The following is a 21,854-nucleotide window of genomic DNA, read 5'->3' as shown; positions in this document are numbered from 1 at the left end:
CTCTTTTCCTCCCTCCTATCTCTCTAAAACCAGTAAATAAACAAAAAGTCATAAACTGATACTTTACATGTATTATCTGACTTTACCCTCACAACTTTAAAGGCAGCAGTAGCACTCCAAGAAATAATGCTAATAGCTGCAAAATCAGTCAAGAGAAAAGATGACATTTGGTTGATTACCTAAATCAGGTTATCTCCACTATCTACACTACCTCCATCCTAATTTTCTGACTCCTGATTTATGCTTCCACATTAAATTGTTTCATTTCTAGTAAAAACTATCACATAAGAAGCAGAGAAAGATATTGATACCAAATTCTATATACATAAATAATAATTACATTTCACTTTTTGTTTAAAAATCATAGCAATGTCTTACTGAGTGCCTACTAAATATCAGGTGCTTTACACTCATTATTCCTATCGGTGTTTATTAATAAAAAGTACCAACCCATATACACACATATACATCACATATCTATTTAATTCAATTATATGAAGTTCACCAGAACAAATGATATCTGAAACATGATGTTAGGGTATGGTAAGAAAACAGAATGGCATAAGATTATTGTCTCCTTAGAGAAGTAAAAAATTAGAAAATAAAACATGGTAGAATACCAATACTACTGCTTACCAGTTTTTCTCTGAATGTGTCTCTTCCCGGCTTCCCTGAAAGCAACCATAGCTCTGAAAAAGGCCCGGAGAACCGCCCATCGGAAAACAGATACAGGATCAATTCCAATCATCCCAGAAATAAATGCATTTTTGCTACTTCTCAGAAGAGCTACAATGTCAGGGCGCATATGATCTGTATTTTTTTCCCGGAAATCCTATATGAAAAAAATACCAGTGTTATTTTTTATAAAATTATTAAACCAAGAAGATAATTGGTCACGTTTGAACAGTAGTTGAATAAGAACTATAGAAGTGATTTCTGTTCTAAGTAGCTATCTGAACAAAATATCTACACTAATAAAAGAGTAAGATGCAAATTGACCATACCTTTCCGATGCCCACCAGCCAATCAGGAGTGAGTATGCAAATTAACCCAACAAAGATGGGTTAATTTGCATACGCAGGCACCAAGAGGCCGAGAGGGGGGCGACGACGCAGGCGTTCTGCACCGCCCCAGCCGATCTGGGCCTCTGGGCAGCATGGGAAGGCAGAAAGGCGGCTCCGCTCAGCCAGAGCGAAGGCAGTGCCGGCAGCCAGGGGAAGGAAGGCCCATTCTTACACGAATCTTCGTGCATCAGGCCTCTAGTCTTCTATAAAGTCCCTCTCAATCCTAAAACTATTAGATTCTATACTACATTTAAATTAGATAGTATATTCCACAATTTTATTGCACTTGACAAACCCTGGTCAGGAAGACCTCTCTGAAAGGATACCATATGAAATGACAAGAAAGCTGAATAATGAAAAGAAATCAGACATAAGAAGGTCAGAAACAGCATTCCAAGCAAGGGGAACATCTACTACCGTGTTTCCCCAAAAATAAGACATCCTCCGAAAATAAGACCTACTTACAGGTTTCCTTCTGAGTGAAATATAAGGCATCCCCCAAAAATAAGGCCCCCAGGCTCTGTCTCAGAATGAAAATTAATTTACCGTAAACTGGTCGCTAGGGCCGCCCCAACTGGCGTCTAGCAACCAGTGACGTCACGCGGAGTCCTGACGTCACTGCTGTGTGGAGGTGGAGCAGAGGTTGGAGTGAGCGGTGAGCGCGGGGCAGGAGAGAGGAGGAGACTTTCGCAGATGCGTGTAGAAGAACAGGAGGATTAGAGCGGACGGGATGTGGCGAAGGTGGTGAGTGCTGGTCTGTCTCTGGTGACAATACCTGATGCTCGCAGCCGCCTTCATGATGACTGAAGGTTCTCAGTCAGTGGCAGACCCTGCTCTAGCCCAGATCCAGGCCCCAGCAAGCCCAGTGACAGTCCCCAGGCAGGCCCCAGGGGGTAAATGTCTGATAAAGGGGTAGGGGGGATGTCTGGTGAAGGTGTTCAGTGGCACAGGGGTGGGGGAAGGGGGATCACTTAAAATGACACAGGAGGATCAGAGGGGGCAATCAAAATGACACAGGAGGATCAAAAGGGGTTACTAAAATGGTAATCCCCCCTCTGATTCTCCTGTGCCATTTTGATTCCTCCCTCTGATCCCCCCTGTGTCATTTTGAGTGATCCCCCTCCCCCCACCTTGATACCCCAATTCCTTTTTTTTTACGCCTACGGTAGAAATGAGCGCAAAAAGAAAAAGCTACTCCGTGGAGTACAAGAAAGGAATCGTGGATGACTCTTGGGGCCAAAATCTTACTGCTTTCTGCAAAGAGAAGATGTTGAATATCCAATTGGTCCGAAAATGGCGAGCAGAGTATGATAACCTCATTGAACAAGTGGACAAGGGAAATGCTAAAAAGCGCAAGTGTGGATCAGGTCGGCAACCATTATTTTCCGAGCTGGAAGACCTGATCTGTGAATGGGTTGTTGACAGGAGAGCAAAGGCTTTGGTTGTGAATAGGGCTCAGATTCAAGAATTTGCCCTTGCAATGGCACCACAGTTTGACATAGCCCCCGAAGACTTCAAAGCATCACAACACTGGCTGGATAATTTCCTTCAGCGAAGTGAACTGTCTTTAAGAAGATCTACAACATTGTTTAGGTTGGAAGATACTCAAGTTATTAAGTGAGCACTTGCATTCAAGGCCTTTATTGATGATGCTGACTTCTCTAAATACAACCTTTCCAACATGATTGCTATGGATGAAACTGCAGTGTTTATGGGCCAATCATCTCAAACAACAATTAAACAGCGGGGTGCCTCCTTAGCTACATTCCCTCCACTGCTTACGAAAGTGCACATGTTGCCTGTATTTTGGCAATTCGTCTGGATGGCACTAAAATCCCACCTTTAATCATTTCTAAGGGCAAGAAGGAAAAGATTGAACGTGTTTTGGGCGTTTTTATTCCTGAAACTGAAAAAGCCTGGGCCACACAAGCAGTTATAAGGAAGTGGGTCGATTTAATGCTGCCGCTTGTTATGCGAGGGAGCCAAAGAGGTCTGCTAGTCTGGGATGCAGCCAGCACTCACTGCGCTAAAGACATGAAGACATTTCTTCACGAAAGAAAAATAGATCAGATAATGATTCCCGCAGGAATGACGACCTATCGCCAGACTCTTGATATTGCAATAAACAAGCCATTCAAAGACAATTTGCGCATGGAAATTAATGACTACATTGAAAACAGAATGGAGAGAAATCAGTGTGGAAACTTTGTGAAACCTAAACTGCAAGAAGTTGTGACTTGGGTGAAGAATTCATGGGAGAAAATCACTGACAGTTGCATTGCAAATGCACTGCGAGCAGGCTACCTTGACAACAAGTACTCATTTAAAGACAGTGCTATTGCTAAACATGAGAGATTTGGTCCACTGATTCTGAAGGAAATGGAGTCACAAGAAATTCACCAGGAAATTCAGGAATTGGATTGTTATGATGATATTCCAGAAGGTGATGACATGATTGTCATTGAATAATTAATTCTTGATACTGTAGGATTCACAGTTTGTCTGGTTTGTGTTGACAACTACCGTACTACCGTACCGTATACAGGTAATAAATTTCCTTTATTTTCATTTAACAATAAATGTGTACCGTATTCTTCTTCATGAAAAAATAAGACATCCCCTGAAAATAAGACCTAGCGTGTCTTTGGGGGCAAAAATTAATATAAGATACTGTCTTATTTTCGGGGAAACACGGTACCTGTAGGTGATGAATATTTGAACAAGTTAGAAGAAAAGCATTAGAGCAAGGGCTGGGTATTCTAGGCAATGAGTGTTGTGAAAGATTAGACAAATAAATAGGCTATGTAGATTATATAAACCTGAATTAGGAGTCTGGATTTTATTTAAGTGTAAAGGCAAGTCACTGGAAAGGTGATGACATGAGCTAACTGGTATTTTCTAAACACCATTTGGTTCTGTGGAGGGAATGAATTGTGCAAAGAACAGAAAAAGGGAGACCAGCTATTGCAACATTCCAGATAAGAGCTGACAGTGACTGGGACTATGCTGGTAGTATGAATAGAAAGTAAAAAGTGATAGTATTTATGATATGTTATGGAGGTAAAGACAAAGGACTTGTTGGTGGATTAGGGCATGGTGAGGGAATTAGGTTTAACACCTATATTTGGGGTTTGAGTAACTAGGTGAATAGAGGTGCCATATACTGATATGAAGAAGACTAGAGAAAAGAATGATAGGGAGGGCAAGAAGCTTACTGGAAGGAGATCCCAGACTGATATGTATAGTCTGGGCATTTGGCTATAACCAAACCCAGACGGAAGGATCAAAACTTGGAGTAAATCACTACAAGTTTGTTGAGCTTTAAAAAATAGCTCTAGCCGAAACCGGTTTGGCTCAGTGGATAGAGCGTCGGCCTGCGGACTCAAGGGTCCCGGGTTCGATTCCGGTCAAGGGCATGTACCTTGGTTGCGGGCACATCCCCAGTGGGGGGTGTGCAGGAGGCAGCTGATCGATGTTTCTCTCTCATCGATGTTTCTGACTTTCTATCCCTCTCCCTTCCTCTCTGTAAAATATCAATAAAATATATTTTAAAAAAAAATAGCTCTAACTCAGAATTCTATGAAGAACATGCCTAATATGATGTCATCTACCCTCATGTCCAGAAGGCAGTTGGGCTCATCCTATTACTTTTAGGGATTTCCTTTCCTAATTCTTCTTTGTTCACCTGAGAACAGGAAAAAGGGCCAAATAAGCAGAAGTCTTGGTCCTTGACTTGTCCCTAAATACCCTTTGATTAAAAGTAAAGGGTGGGGCAAACGTAGGTTTACAGTTGTGAGTACACACAACAGTTTATTCTTGAAACTTGTATATATGATAAAAGTTAGTAAAACTGATAACTTTCAAATCCAAAACATCGCCACTGCCATCATCATCATCATCATTAGTTAATACCTACCAAGTGTAGACAAGATGTCAGGCACTAAGTTAAACACTATACATAACCTACTCAATTCTATCATTTACTGAATACAGTAGAACCAAGTATAAGCCACACTTCATTGATAGGTAAACGGAGAGATACAGAAGCTTGCCAAAAGTCAAACATAGTAACAGTGCAAGAATTGAAATATCAATCTTCACTACCCCTCGCCATCACATCCTATAACTACACTGTAAAACCTAAAATTCCAGAATTCTTTACCATGATGACTGTCAAATATTGATAGAGACCTTCGTTTTCCAAATGTTAATGGTCTTGTCTCTCTGTCTACATAGGTCTAGATTTCTAAATACATTTCATAAACTAGTCACATCATTCTACTTGAAACTCTTTTCTCTTGGTTTCTATAACAATACATTTTGTGATTTACTACTTACTTTTTATGCTACCCCTCAGTCTCCACTGCTGGTTTCATATTAGAAATTCTTACCATCTGGTCTTATGTACTCTTTTCATTCAATCATCTTACACCAGGTGATCTCAAACATAATGATGGCTTAAAGCACAACCTATATGATAAGGCCCAAATCTGCTTTTCCAGCTCAAATCTTTCTTGTTAAGTCTAACATACATTTCCACATTTCAAAATTGAAAGAATGCATTGTCTAGTAAAACAAGGCAAGCCTGGAATTTCCTTTGTGGGAAAGTTTTAAACTACTGGTTCAAATCATTTAACAAACATTTGATTTTCAAGTTTTCCTATATGTCAGTTTTAGTAATATGCATTTTTCATCTAACATTTTCCATTTCATCTATGTTGTTAAATTTGTTGATAAAATATGTTCACATCCTTTTAATATCTATAGGTTATGTAGTTAAGTCTCCTTTTGCATTTCTGATAGCTATAATTTGTGAATCTTTTTTTCAATAATTAGTTATTTTTTATTCCTTTTACTTATATTATTTCTGTTATCTTCTTAAGGAACTGACTTTTGACTTTGTCCATTTCTCTACTGTATATCTGCACTTTATTGTACTGATCTTTGTTCTTCCCTTATTTCCTTCTCCTATTTTACTTAGGTATTTTAAAATAATTTTTTACTTTTCAATTACAGTAAACATACAAATTATATAAGATTCATGTATACAATCTATTGATTAAATATTAATATAACTTCCTAAGTCAGTGGTTCTCAACCTTTCTAATGCCACGACCATTTAATACAGTTGCTCATGTTGTGGTGACCCTCAACCATAAAATTATTTTCGTTGCTACTTCATAACTGTAATTTTGCTACTGTTAATGAATCGTAATGTAAATATCTGTGTTTTCCAATGGTCTTAGGCTCTACAGCAACGGTTCTCAACCTGTGGAGATCACATTTAGTCTAGTACCTATCTGACACCATACATAGTTACTACTGTACTTTACAATCTGTGACTATTTCTATAACTAGCAATTTACACATCTTAATTCCTTCCCATTTTTCACCCATGCCCCTCAATGCCTCTCTCATCTGGAAACCATCGAAATGTTATCTGTATCTATGAGTATTTTTAGTTTATTCACTTATTTTGTTTTCAAGATTTCACATATAAGTGGAATCATACAGCATTTGTCTTTCTCTGACTGACCCATTTCACTTATTATTATATTCCATAAGTCCATCCATATTGTGGCAGATGGCAAGATTTTATTCTCTTTTATGACTGAGTCATATACTCCATTATATATATATATATACACCACTTTTTCTTTATTCATTTGTTTATCGATGGACACTTAGGTTGCTTCCATATCTTGGCTATCTCTCTCTATAAAGGCCTAAGCGACTGTTTGACCGGTAGCTATGATGCACACTGACGACCAGGGGGCAGACGCTCAATGCACAGGCATGGAAACATGGAACAGACTGATGGATCTTAGAGGGGAGAGGGCAAGAAGAGATTAACCAAATATCTTACATGCATTCTAGAGGCCCAGTGCACGGATTCGTGCACTGGAGGGGTCCCTCGGCCTGGCCTGTGGGGATTGGGCTGGAACCAGCAGTCCGACTCCCCAGAGGGGTCCCAGATTGCGAGGGTACAGGTCAGACCAAGGGACCCCACTGGTGCACGAATCCATGCACCGGGCCTCTAGTTGTAAGTAATGCTACAATAAAGATGGATGCATGTGTCTTTTCGAATCAGTGTTTTAGGTTTCATAGGATAAATACCCAGGTGGAATTGCTGGGTCCTTTGCTATTCTTTTTCTAGTTTCTTAACATGGAAGCTTAGATAATTACTTTTTAATCATTCTAATGTATGCATTTAAAGTTTTAAATCCTTGTTTTAAATGCATCCTACAAATTTTGATATGTTGTATTTTCATTAATGTTCAATTTTAAATATTATCAATTTATTGATTTTTTTTTTTTACTCATAGGTTATTCCGAAGAATTTTATTTAAATTCTAAACACCCGAGAGAACCAAGATGGTGGCATAGGTAAACACCTATACTTGCTGCCTTTCACAACCACATCAAAATTACAACTAAAAGGCAGAACTACCACCGAGAACCACGGGAAAGCTGGCTGAGTGGAAGTCCCACAACTAGAGAGGTGAAGAAAGTGCATTGAGACTAGGAAGAGGTGCGGAGGCGCAGAAAGTGCTGGCACCTGGATGTGCTGCTCTTTAAATCGGGAGGGAGATACAAGCTCCCACTTGCTCTGAACTCCAGTTCCGGGAGAGACTCTGGGGGACCCAGACACATACGGGGAGAAACTGGACTGTCTGGCATCGGGACAGGAACGCGAGGGTGGCTTTCTCTCAGAGGTGCTCAAAGTGATCATTGTTCCTGCATGGGGGCGCATGACGCAGAAACCCAGGGACCTTTCCAGTGCAGGGCTGACTGGCAGCCATTACTGTTTGCTCCGCCCTGGTGATTCCCAGAGACCCTGCCCCACCCAATTTACAACCCCACCCAAGTTGTGCACATCACCTTTTGCATATGAATGGCCTGTCCTTTCTCTGCCTAAAACCTGTCAAACTGCCGCTGGGTCAGGGAGCCCCAGAGCTTCCAAAAGAAGGCCCAAGGCCTGGCAGCAGCAGCCTGCCTTGATTCACAGCTGGGCCTCGTCTGGGCACTTCCAAACCCCAAACAAAGAAGAGGAATCTGCAGATGTCTCTGTAGCTCCTGCTGGGCGGCCCCAGACAGTGTACCCAGTGGTCAGAGTGAGTCCATACCAGATTACAACTCTTCACATCCATAAGTGACACACTCAAGGGGCAGACTCAGTGAGCACCAAAGCCCTACTGAAGCAAGTCCTGCCCCATAAGGGTGTCTCCTGCATAGCAGCTCTTCCATTGTAGACACAGCTGGTCATCAGAGCCAAATGGCCTGGAGGTCAATTCCTGCCAATGACAACAATAGTAATCAAGGGTTAACTACAACAAGACTGTGCAAACAGCCCACAAAGGGGTGCACCAAGAGTGTCCAACTCAGGTGAATAGGGTGGCTGAGCCACTGGGCCCTATAGGGCATCTACCACACAAGGCCACTCTATAAACTCAAGGAGACTTAGCAGCTACCCAATACGTAGAAACAAACACAGGAAAACACCCAAAATGCGGATACAAAGAAACAAGTCAGAAATGGATGAAAGCTAAATACTGGATATAGAGTTCAAAACCACGGTTATAAGGTTACTCAAGAATCTTCTAGAAACCTCCGAGAAATTTAGTGACACCATCAAGGATATGAAAAAGGACCAATCAGAAATTAAGCATACACTGACTGGAATAAAGAATAATATACAGAGATTCAACAGTAGACTAGAGGCAAAGAATCAAGGCAAAGATTTGAAATACAAAGAAGCAAAAAATACCCAACCGGAAAAAAAAAATTCCAAAAATATGAAGATAGTGTAAGGAGCCTCTGGGACAACTTCAAGCATACCAACATCCAAATTATGGGGGTGTCAGGGGAGAGAAAGAGCAAAATATTGAAAACCTAGTTGAAGAAATAATGACAGAAAACATCCCCTACCTGGTGAAAGAAATAGACTTACAAGTCCAGGAAGCACAGAGAACCCCAAACAAGAGGCATCCAAAGAGGACCACACCAAGACACATCATAATTAAAATGCCAAGGGCAAAAGACAAAGAGAGAATCTTAAAAGCAGCAAGAGAAAAACAGTTACCTACAAGGGAGCACCCATACAACTGTCAGCTGATTTCTCAACAGAAACTATGCAGGCCAGAAGGGAGTGACAAGAAATATTCAAAGTGATGAATAGCAAGAACCTACAACCAAGATTACTCTACCCAGCAAAGCTATCATTTAGAATTGAAGGTCAGATAAAGAGTTTCACAGACAAGAAAAAGCTAAAGGAGTTCATCACCACCAAACCAGTATTATATGAAATGCTGAAGGGTATTCTCTAAAAAGAGGAAGAAGAAGAAGAAAAAGGTAAAGATAAAAAATTATGAACAACGAAGTGACAACAAATACATATCAACAACTGAACCTAAAAATCAAATGAATAAAAAACCTGATGAACAGAACAGACTGGTGAATGTAATAGAATCAGGGGCATGGAAAGGGAGCAGACTGACAATTCTCGGGGGGAAGGGGTTTGGGGGTGCGGATTGGACAAAGAGCTTACACCTATGGAGGAGGTCAGTGGGGGTGCGGGGAGGCCTGGAGTGGGGTGGGAACTGGGTGGAGGGGAGCTATTGGGGGAAAAAAGAAGAGTATCTGTAATAATCTGAATAAAGATTTAAATAAATAAATTCTAAACACCCCAAAACTGTCTAGTTATCCTTATGATATGCCAATTATATCACCTTTTTGAGAATACAGTTTAATTTTTGTTTTTTATTTTGTGCCTGCTTATTTTGTTAGATACTAATAGATTATGTCTTAAAATCTACAACTATGAAAAATGGTCTTGTCTAGTTCTACTTTTGCTCTCCTTTTGGTTTATATATATTGAAATGAAGTCATAAAGTAATATAACTTTTGATGATTATGTCTTCCTGTTGAACTGGCTCCTTTTATTGGTTATAAAATGTGCCACTTTATCTCTAATAATACTTCTTGCCTTAAAGTCTACTTTGTCCTATAATAATGTAAATATATCACCTCTTTTAGTTGGGGCTTGCATAGTATATCTGTTTCCCATCCTTTTACTTTCAATCTATGTGATAATATGGATGAATAATCACAGATACAAATGTATATGCTGCATACTTCCATTTATCTGAAATTTAATAACAAGTAAAATTAAGGACAAAAAGGTAGAATAGTGGTTACCTCTGGGCCAGGGAGAATGAGCAGGGAAGGGGCATGAAAGAAATCCATACACTTTAGATTAATATACTGTGCAACTCACTATATGATGTTATGTTTATGTTTATGTTTTGTTTATGTTTAAAATGCACTTTAAAATCTTGTTTGAGCTAAGTTATAACTGACATATAACACAGTATAGTGTAAACATGTTGATTCGATACATTTATGTTGCAATGTGATTTCCACCGTAGTAGTATTAACATCTCCATCAAGTCATATAACTATCATTTCTTTTTTGTGGTGAGAACATTTAAGATCTGATCTCATAAAAAAAAAAGAATCTAGTCCTTAAGAACCTTGAACACTAAGTTATAATCATCTCTATAATAAAGAGACAGGGTGTAGCTGACCAGACCTGTGCAAGGCAGCGGGGACTCTCTGTCGTGGTGACCCGCCTCCTCTGTGAGGCTGCAGAGATGCTGGGACCAGCCTACTTCGCACTGGGCGGGGCCGCGGGGACTCTCTGCTGCGACCTGCCTCCTCCCTGCGAAGCAGCGGGGACTCTCCTCCCAGACCCACCTCCTCTGCGAGAGGTGGCAGAGACACCACAACCCACCTCCTTAGCTAGAAGGCGGCGGGGGATTGCTTCCGCTGCAGGCACTGTACCCCAACACTGACTGCTGAGGGAGCTAAGGAGAGCGGCCTGAAGAGAGAAGCAGGTACTGATCCATTGCCTGTCAGCTTTTGACCAGAACTTGCCTCTCTCTTTCTCTCCCAGTCTGGCCAGCAGCCTCCCCTCCATTTCTCTCCAGGACTCCACCAGGGCTGCTGATCAGCCCCGCCTTTCTGATCAGGCCCCGTTGATAGGCCCAGAGACGCTGACTGGCATAGAAACTGACCAATCAGAACCAAATCTGGGTGAAGTGTGAGGAACCAATGGCTGCCTAGGAGGTGGAGCTTTTGACACTGACTGGCATAAAAACTGATCAATCAGAACCAAATCTAGGGGCTTAGAGGTGTTTCTGTCCAGGCAGAGTGTCCATCCCTAGGCCAGTTCCAGCAATGGCCTTCGCAAATCTACACTGCTCATCAGTGAGAGCCTGGACCCTTGCTGCCAGAAGATCCTGCAAGATGGAGGGCTGCAGGTGGTGGAGAAGCAGAACCTAAGCAAAGAGGAGTTGATAGCTGAGCTGCAGGACTGCGAAGGCCTTATCATCCACTCAGCCACCAAGGTGAACAAGGATGTCATCAACGCAGCAGAGAAGCTCCAAGTGGTGGGCAGGGCCGGCACCGGCGTGGACAACGTGGATCTGGAGGCCGCCACGAGGAAGGGCATCCTGGTCATGAACACTCCCAATGGGAACAGTCTTAGTGCAGCGGAGCTCACCTGTGGGATGACCATGTGTCTGGCCAGGCAGGTTCCCCAGGCGACGGCTTCGATGAAGGATGGCAAATGGGACCGAAAGAAGTTCATGGGAACCGAGTTGAATGGAAAGACCCTGGGAATTCTTGGCCTGGGGAGGATCGGGAGAGAGGTGGCCATCTGGATGCACTCCTTCAGGATGAAGACTGTAGGGTACGATCCCATCATCTCACCAGAAGTCTCGGCCTCCTTCTGCATTCAAAAGCTGCCCCTGGAGGAGATCTGGCCCCTCTGTGACTTCATCACTGTGCACACCTCTCCTGCCCTCCACGACAGGCCTACTGAATGACAGCACCTTCACCCTGTACAAGAAGGGCATGCGCGTGGTGAATTGCGCCCATGGAGGAATCGTGGACGAGGGCGCCCTGCAGTCGGGGCAGTGTGCGGGCGCAGCGCTGGACGTGTTCACAGAGGAACTGCCTAGGTGGGCCACGGGAGTGTCATCAGCTGCCCCGACCTGGGCGCCAGCACCAAGGAGGCCCAGAGCCACTGTGGGGAGGAGATCGCTGTCCAGTTTGTGGGCATGGTAAAAGGAAAGCCCTCCCAGGGGTCGTGAATGCCCAGGCCCTTACCAGCGCCTTCTCTCCACACACCAAACCTTGGATCGGTCTGGCAGAAGCTCTGGGGACTCTGATGCGAGCCTGGGCAGGGTCCCCTAAAGGGACCATCCAGGTGGTAATGCAGGGCTTATCCTGAAGAATGCCAGGAACTGCCTGAGCCCCGCAGTCATTGTCGGCCTCCTCAAAGACGCTTTTAATCATGTGTGTGTGAACTTGGTAAACGCCAAGCTGCTGGTGAAGGAGGCCGGCGTCAATGTAACCACTTCCCATAACCCCAATGTGCCAGGAGAGCAAGGATGGGGGGAAGGCCTCCTGAGCGTGACCCTGGCAGGTGCCCCCTACCAGGCTGTGGGCTATGTCGAGGGCACTACACCTGTGCTGCAGGCACTCAACGGAGCTGCCTTCAGACCTGAAGTGTCTCTCCACATGGGTATGCCCCTGCTCCTGTTCTGGGCTCAGCCCTCCAACCCTGCCATGCTGTCTACCATGATTGGGCTCCTGGCAGAGGCAGGCGTGCAGCTGTTGTCCTACCAGACCTCTGTGGTGTCCGATGGGGAGACCTGGCACGTCATGGGCAACTCCTCCCTCCTGCCAGCCTGGACGCCTGGAAGCAGCATGCGAACAAGGCCTTTCAGTTTCATTTCTGACCTTGGGGCTCACCAGGACCAACCTTGTGGGCTTTGTGATCAACATTGAGAGGTCACATTCCCGGGGCTGGCACCACTGATGTGGTCTGACCCCTGTAATAACCACTTAATAAACAGCCTAACCCCTCTCCCAAAAAAAAAAAAAAAAAAAAAAAAGCCAAATCTGGGTCAACTGTGAGGAGCTTTTGATGCTGACTGGCATAGAAACTGACCAATCAGAACCAAATCTGGGTGAAATGTGAGGAGTCAATGGCTGCCAAGGTGGCGGAGCTTTTGACACTGACTGGCATAGAAATTGATCAATCAGAACCAAATCTGAGTCAACTGTGAGGAGCCAGTGGCTGCCTAGGAGGTGGAGCTTTTGACACTGATTGGCATAGAAACTGACCAATCAGAACGAAATCTGGGTCAACTGTGAGGAGCCAGTGACTGCCTAGGAGTCAGAACTTTTGAGGCTGACTGGAATAGAAAATGACCAATCAGAACCAATTCTGGGGGAGGAGAAAAATGGCGGCAGAATAGACAGACGTGTTCAGAGCCTTGTCCCGAAGCAGAAAGAAAGAACAGCTGAGGGTCGCAGGAGGAGTGTTTGTTGGCAAGTTGAGGGACAGCTCAACTCCAGAAGAAGGTGGGGGAATGCTAGACGGAGTTCCCCTGACTGGGCAGCCCCCACTGTGGCTGGGTCCCCTGCCGGAGCTACGGGCTTGGATGCGGAGACTGCGCTATCTTGAAAGGGAAAGTGGAGCTTATTGGAAGCCTGAGAATCCACAACTGCGGCACCCACCGAACAGTTGCGAGCCCCAAAACACCGCTCCCCAACTGGCGCAAACACGCGGATTCAGAGGAGCTCTACACTACACCAGGGAAAGGTCAGATTTCGACTGGAATAAGGTGAGGTCTCTGGTCCCGGCGGGAGAGAGAAACGCACGTTTTGCGGGAGATGGAGGACCAGGGAAGTCTGAGCCTGGAAAAATCCGTGGCTGTTGGGGCTGGCGTGATCCGTGGATGTGGAAGGGGGTCCTCAGAGCTGCTAACAGAAGGGCTATCTAAAAAGCAACCCATTTTGATCTCACGTGCAGGGACACCCTAAGAATTTCAAAGGTGTGCCGGCTGTGTAGACTTGCGCGCAGACCCATTGTTCGCACACTTCGGCTTTTTCCTCTTCAAATCCTTGCTTCTGATTGCTAAGCCCAATACGTAGGATCAGCCAGTTGGGGACACCCTGGGAGACTGCAGGGGAAAGTGTTTTCTGGAACCTGGGGATCAGAGCTGGGAGTGACCATCAGAGAGCCAGCTCTGAGGCAGCCCACTTCCACAAACCGGTAGTGAGTGCCACAGGGAGAGAAGGATGTAAATACAGGCTAGAGAGGCCAAAGAGATCTGGAAGTCAATCCAGAAACACTGCCAACCAGGGGCTGAATCACAAATTGACTCTTGTGTAATCAAAAATAAAGGAATACAAGAAATTAAGACACACTGCCTGCATAAAAATTAGGACTAGCTTACAACACTGAGGAGCAGTGGAATGCAGAGAACTGCAATACTGTCCGGACTGAGAAACAGGCGTGCCAAACAGAACAATAGAGGAAGTGAATGACCTTCACTACTGCACATTTTATTTTTTTTATTTTCTATTTTTATTATTTCATTTTCACTTTTTGCATCTTTTACTCAAGAAACTAATTTTTTTTTCTTTTTTCCTCACTTGATTTTACCTTTTTAATTATTACACTTTTATTTTCAATCAGTATCATTACTACTACTATTTTACCTTTTTTTAAGTATTTTATTTTCTCTTTATTTTACTTTGGGATTAGTGTTCTACATTCTATTTTCATCTTTCCTTTAGCATCATTTTACTCTATCTCAATTCTACCTTTATACCATCACTCTCTTCCTAACCTTTCCTCTTTTGGTGTCCTGTTTATGTTACACCTTTCCTGCTTTAGATTTTCCCTATTCTTTCTGTTTACCCCTTGTTAAAATTTCACCCTACTTATATATATAATCTCCAATTCCCTTCTCCAAGTCCATACACACCTCTCTATTCGCTGTCTTAACTAGGCAAAAAATTCTTTTTCTCTCTGTCCTTTTGTTTTTGTTTGCTTGAATGTTGATTATATCAAATTTTTATGCTTTTTTGTGAGATTGTTTTGCTTATTCTTTTATTTGTTTGCTTTGTTTTTTGCTTCTGTTTTCCCTTGCCTCGCTTGATATTAGTTGCTGTTGTAGTTTGTATTAATCCCCAGGTACTTGTTGCTGGCATTTGCTGGGATTACTGGTTGTTCTATTGGAGTTTTCTCCCCATATATATAGTTTGTTCCCATTTCTCTCTTAGTCTCTTTCTTGTCTCTCTTAATTTTTTTTTCTTTTCCCAATTTCATTGTGACACACATTTTTTTTTCTTCTTCTGCTTTCTCCCCTATCCCCTAATTTGCCTTTGACTGGTGGTCACCTTTATTGGAGATTATTAATATCGTGAATACATTTCTGTTCAGTGCCTGTGCGTTGTACCTGGTTGTGTTGTATTTTGTGCCTTTAAATCAACTCAGGAGAGAGAGAACTACATAACCAGACACCTGGAGAAGAGAGACCATGGGGAGAGAAAGAAACAGCCCGCATATGAAAGAAAAGCAGGCATCACCAGAAAGGGAAGTAAACTAAATGGAGGGAAGCAACCTGTCAGAGAAAGCAGAGAAATGGTCATAAAGGTGGTTGGAAAGAATGGAAGACAAATTCCACAATATGAGTAAGACCAAGAGGAAATGAAGAACCAAGAAGAAATGAAAAATGACATCGCTGCTGTACAGAACTTAATAGAAAGCATCAAGAGTAGACTAGAAGAAGCAGAGGATCGCATCAGTGAGCTAGAAGACAAGATGGGAAAAAATACCCAAGTAAAGCAACTTCTAGAAAAAAAAATTAAAAGGCAGGAGGGCCTAAGGGAATATTGGGACAACACGAAACAAAACAACATCCGCATAATAGGGGTTCCAGAAGGAAAGGAAGCTGAGCAAGGAATAGAAAACCTCTTTGAAGAAATAATGACAGAAAATTTCCCTGATATAGGGAAGAAAAAACCCCACACAAATCCAAGAAGCTCACAGAGTCCCAAGCAAAATGAACCCCAAAAGACCGACACCAAGGTACATTATAATTAAATTGGCAAACACCAACGACAAAGTAACAATCTTAAAAGCGGCCAGAGAGAGACAGAAAGTTACATACAAAGGAACCCCCATCACACTAGCAACTGATTTCTCAACAGAAACTCATCAGGCCAGAAGGCAATGGAATGAAATATAAAAAGTCAGGAAAGGAAGGGTCTGAATCCAAGAATACTGTACCCAGCAAGGCTATCAATCAAAATTGAAGGTGAAATCAGGAGCTTCACAGACAAAAAAGGACTAAGGGAATTTATTAGCACCAAACCAGCAATGCAAGAAATGCTAAAGGGTCTGCTATAAAAAAAAGAAATAGGAAGCAAAGAAGGAACACAGGGGTAAAGAATAAAAATTGCGACAAGTCAGTACCTATCAATAATAACTTTAAATGTAAATGGATTAAATGCCCCAATCAAAAGACATAGGGTAACGGATTGGATGAGAAAACAAGACCCATATATCTGCTATCTACAAGAAACCCACCTCAAAAAAAAAGACGCACACAGACTGAAGGTGAAGGGATGGAAAAAGGTTTTCCAGGCGAATGGAAATGAAAAAAAAGCTGGGGTAGCAATACTCATATCTGACAAATTAGATCTCAAAGTGAAGGACATAACAAGAGATAAGGAAGACCACTTCATAATACTAAAGGGAGCAATCTAACAAGAAGAAATAACTCTGGTAAACATATATGCACCCAATACAGGAGCACCCAAATGCATAAAAAAACTCCTGGAGGATATCAAGGGAGAGATTGACAGCAATACAATCATAGTAGGAGACTTTAATACCCCACTATCACCATTGGACAAATCCTCTAAACAAAAACGTCAGCAAAGAAACATCAATCCTAAATGACTCACTAGACCAGATGGAATTAATTGACATCTTCAGAACATTTCACCCCAAAGCCACAGAATATACATTCTTCTCAAATGCACATGGGTCATTATCAAAGACAGACCATATGTTGGGACATAGGCAAAGTCTCTTCAAACTCAAGAAGATAGAAATCATATCAAGCATCTTCTCAGACCACAGTGGCAAAAAACTGGAAATCAACTACAATAAAAACAATCCAAATAAATCAAACACATGGAGACTAAACAGCATGCTATTAAAAAATGACTGGGTTACAAGAGAGATCAAGGAAGAAATAAAAAACATCATGGCAACAAATGACAATGAAAACACTACAATCGAAAATCTATGGGATACAGCGAAAGCAGTCTTGAGAGGGAAGTTCATAGCTCTACAAGCCTACTGCAAAAAAAAGGAAACAATGGTAATAAATTACCTAATCCTACAAATCAAAGAGTTAGAAAAAGAGCAACAAGAAAAGCCTAGTGTAAGCAGGAAGGAAGGAAATAATAAAGATGAGAGTGGAGATAAACGACATAGAGACCAAAGAAACAATACAAAAGATCAACAAAACCAAGAGCTGGTTCTTTGAAAGGATAAAAAAGATTGATGAACCTCTAGCCATGCTCACCAAGAAGCAAAGAGAGAGGAACCAAATAAACAAAATCAGAAATGAAAGAGGTGAAATAACAACAGATCCCACCGAAACACAAAGGATTGTTAAAAAATACTATGAACAACTCTATTCCAACAAACTGGACAACCTGGAGGAAATGGACATATTTCTAGAAATATATAACCTTCCAAAACTCAATCAGGAAGAATCTAAACAGCTCAATATGCCAGTAACTATGGAAGAAATTGAAGCAATCATCAAAAAGCTTCCAGCAAATAAAAGCCCAGGGTCAGACGGCTTCATAGTAGAGTTTTACCAAACATTCAAGGAAGAACTAAAACCTATCCTCCTCAGACTATTCCAAAAAATTCGAGAGGAAGGAACGCTTCCAAGCTCCTTCTATTAGAGTGAAGCCAGCATCACTCTAATACCAAAACCAGATAAACACAACACAATGAAAGAGAATTACAGGCCAATATCCCTCATGAACGTAGATTTGAAAATCCTCAACAAAATTCTAGCAAATTGGATCCAGCAGTACATCAGAAAGATCATACTCCATGACCAAGTAGGATTTATCCCAGGAATGCAAGGATGGTACAATATCCGCAAATCAATAAACGTGATACATCACATAAACAAATTGAGAGATAAAAATCACATAGTCATATCAATTGATGCAGAAAAAGCATTTGACAAAATCCAACACCCTTTCTTGATAAAAACTCTCAACAAGGTGGAAATAGAAGGATTATACCTCAACATAATAAAAGCTATATATGATAAACCCACAGCTAACATCATACTCAATGGACAAAAACTAAAACCATTTCCCCTAAGAACAGGAACAAGACAGGAATGCCCACTCTCACCACCCCTGTTTGACATAGTACTGGAAGTATTAGCCATTGCAATTAGACAAGAAGAAGAAATAAAAGGCATCCAAATTGGAAAAGAAGAAGTAAAGCTGTCCTTATTTGCAGATGACATGATATTGTATATAAAAAACCCAAAAGACTCCATCAAAAAACTAACAGACTTAATAAATGAATTCAGCAATGTAGCAGGATACAAAATTAATGCCAAGAAATCTATGGCATTTCTATATACCAATAGTGAACTTACAGAAAGAGAGACTAAAAAAACAATCCTATTTACCATCACACCAAAAAAATTAAGATAACTAGGAATAAACTTAACCAAGGACGTAAAAGACCTATACGTGGAAAACTACAGGACACTGAAAAAAGAGATAGAGAAAGACCTATACAGATGGAAGAGCATACCATGTTCATGGATTGGTAGAATCAACATCATTAAAATGTCCATACTACCCAAAGCAATCTATAGATTCAATGCACTCCCCATTAAAATACCAACGGCATATTTCACAGACCTAGAAAGAACTCTCCAAAAATTCATCTGGAATAAAAAAAGACCCCGAATAGCCACAGCAATCCTGAGAAAGAAGAATAAAGTAGGAGGGATCTCAATACCAGATTTCAAGCTGTATTACAAAGCCACTGTTCTCAAAACAGCCTAATATTGGCACAAGAACAGACATATAGATCAATGGAATAGAATAGAGAATCCAGATATCGACCCAAACCACTATGCACGATTAATATTTGACAAAAGAGGCATGAACATACAATGGAGTCAAGACAGTCTCTTCAATAAATGGTGTTGGCAAAATTGGACAGAAACATGCAAAAAAATGAAACTAGACAACCAACTTACACCATACACAAAAATAAACTCAAAATGGATACAGGACTTAAATATAAGATGGGAAACCATAAAAATACTAGAGGAATCCACAGGCAGCAAAATCTCAGACAGATGCCGAAAGAACTTCTTCACTGATACTGCCCCTAAGGCAATGGAAGCCAAAGAGAAAATAAACAAATGGGACTACATCACAATAAAAAGCTTTTGCACAGCAAAAGAAACCATCAACAAAACAACAAGAAACCCCACTGTATGGGAGTACATATTTGCAAATGTTATCACTGATAAAGGTTTAATCTCCAACATCTACAGGCAGCTTATACAACTTAATAAAAGGAAGATAAATGATCCAGAAAAAAATGGGCAATGGACCTAAATAGAATCTTTTCGAAAGAAGACAGAAGGAAGGCCAAGAGACACATGAAAACATGCTCGAAGTCACTAATTATCGGAGAGATGCAAATCAAAACGACAATGCGATACCATCCCATATCTGTCAGAATGGCTATCATCAACAAATCAACAAATGCCAAGTGTTGGCGAGGATGTGGAGAAAAAGGAACCCTCGTGCATTGCTGGTGGGAATGCAGACTGGTGCAGCCACTGTGGAGAACAGTATGGAGTTTCCGCAAAAAACTGGAAATGGAACTCCCATTTGACCCAGTAATCCCACTCCTAGGAATATATCCAAAGAAACTAGAAACACCAATCAGAAAGGATATATGCACCCCTATGTTCATAGCAGCACAATTTGCATTAGTTAAGATTTGGAAACAGCCTAGGTGCCCGTCAGCAGATGACTGGATCAGAAAATTATGGTACATCTACACAATGGAATACTATGCTGCCATAAAAAAGAAGGATTTCTTACCATTTGTAGCAACCTGCATGGAATTGGAGAACATTATGCTAAGTGAAATAAGCCAGCCAATGAAAGAAAAATACCACATGATCTCACTCATTTGTATATAATAAAAAACACTATAAACTAATGAACAAAAAGATAGATACAGAGGCAGTAAAGCATCAAACAGACTGTCAAATTACAGTGGGAAGGTTAGGGAGAGGTGGAGGAAATAAGAGATCAACCGAAGGACTTATATGCATGCATATAAGAGTAACCAATGGATGCAAAACATTGGGGGGTGAGGGCATGTATGGGAGTGGGGGGGGGCAATGGTAAGACATGTACACATATAATACCTTAATAAAAAAAATAAAATCTAAAATAAAAAAAAAATAAAAGAACCAAATCTGGGTGAAGTGTGAGGAGTCAATGGCTGCCAAGGAGGCGGAGCTTGTGATGCTGACTAGCATAGAAACTGACCAATCAGAACCAAATCTAGGTCAACTGTGAGGAGCCAGTGGCTGCCTAGGAGGCAGAGCTTTTGATGCTGTCTGGCATAGAAACTGACCAATTAGAACCAAATCTGGTTCAACTGTGAGAAGCCAATGGCTGCCTATGAGGCGGAACTTTTGATGCTGACTGGCATAGAAACTGACCAATCAGAACCAAATCTGGGTCAATTGTGAGGAGCCAATGGCTGCCTATGAGGCGGAACTTTTGACGCTGACTGGCATAGAAACCAACCAATCAGAACCAAATTGGCTGACAGAGGAGGGCAGTTGGGCGCGAGATCAGGCCTGCAGGGGAGGGCAGTTGGGGGCAAGATCAGGCTGGCAGGGGAGGGCAGTTGGTGGTGAGATCAGGCCAGCAGGGGAGTGCCGTTGAGGGTAGGATCAGGCCAGCAAGGGAGGGCAGTTGGGGGTAGGATCAGGCCAGCAGAGGAGGGTCGTTGGAGGTGAGATCAGGCCGTCAGGGGAGGGCAGTTGGAGGCAAGATCAGGCCGGCAGGGGAGGGGAGGTGGGGGCAACCAGGCCTGCAGGAGAGGGCAGTTGGGGGCGAGATCAGGTCGGCAGGGGAGGGCAGTTAGGGGTGATCAGGCAGGCAGGCAGAGGGGTTAGGGACAATGATGCAGGCAGAGGCAGTTAGAGGCAATCAGCCAGGCAGGCAGGTGAGCAGTTAGGAGCCAGCAGTCCCAGATTGCGAGAGGGATGTCCTAGATTGGAGAGGGTGCAAGCTGGGCTGAAGGAACGCCTTCCCACCGCTGTGCATGAATTTCGTGCCTCAGGCCACTAGTATTAATTATAATCACAATGCTGTGTATTAAATCTCCAGAACTTTGAGATGATTATGATCATCTTCTAACTGCAAGTTTGAATCTTTTGCCCAACATCTTCTCAATTCCCCCACCCTTTATCCCAGTGGTTGCCAACCTTTCGGACCTCACAGACCACCAGTGGTCTGCAGACCACCGGTTGGCGACCACTGCTGTAGCCCCTGGTAACCACAATTCTGCTCTGTTATTCTTAATGTTTACTCTAAAATCTATTTTTTCCTGTCTTTTCCATCTGAAAAAATAGCACATCAAATTTATCCATTAGCTATAACCAGAAGTCACTTACCTAAAATTTCTTAATAAGGTCTACTGATTATACCTCTGAAATACATTTCATAATTATTTAGATCTTTTCCAACTCTACTGCCACCCCTGTGGTTCAGTTTATCTTACTAATTCACATCAACAGGTTTTAAAAATAACCTAATTTG

The 21,854-nt window shown here is 42.2% G+C and overlaps 1 protein-coding gene and 1 pseudogene across 13 annotated transcripts in view; one reads left to right on the top strand and one right to left on the bottom strand.

The window, feature by feature from the left end:
- Nucleotides 1–21,854, bottom strand: part of MYO9A (myosin IXA) — a 388,202-nt gene that overhangs the window by 154,171 nt on the left and 212,177 nt on the right. For all 12 annotated transcript variants that reach the window (XM_080656867.1, XM_080656874.1, XM_080656871.1 and 9 more), the window contains one exon: nt 637–832. In XM_080656867.1, coding sequence (XP_080512993.1) covers nt 637–832 — 196 coding nt within the window. The remainder of the gene's footprint in view (nt 1–636; nt 833–21,854) is intronic.
- LOC308254935 (D-3-phosphoglycerate dehydrogenase-like) lies at nt 10,718–12,871 on the top strand (annotated as a pseudogene). The gene is made up of 2 exons: nt 10,718–10,903; nt 11,291–12,871. The product of its transcript is annotated as a D-3-phosphoglycerate dehydrogenase-like (transcript).

The sequence above is a fragment of the Plecotus auritus genome (genome assembly GCF_963455305.1).
Source record: "Plecotus auritus genome assembly, chromosome: 1".
NCBI lineage: Eukaryota > Metazoa > Chordata > Mammalia > Chiroptera > Vespertilionidae > Plecotus > Plecotus auritus.
The sequence above is the reverse complement of the archived record's forward strand: the minus strand, read 5'-3'. Positions and strand labels throughout refer to the sequence as shown.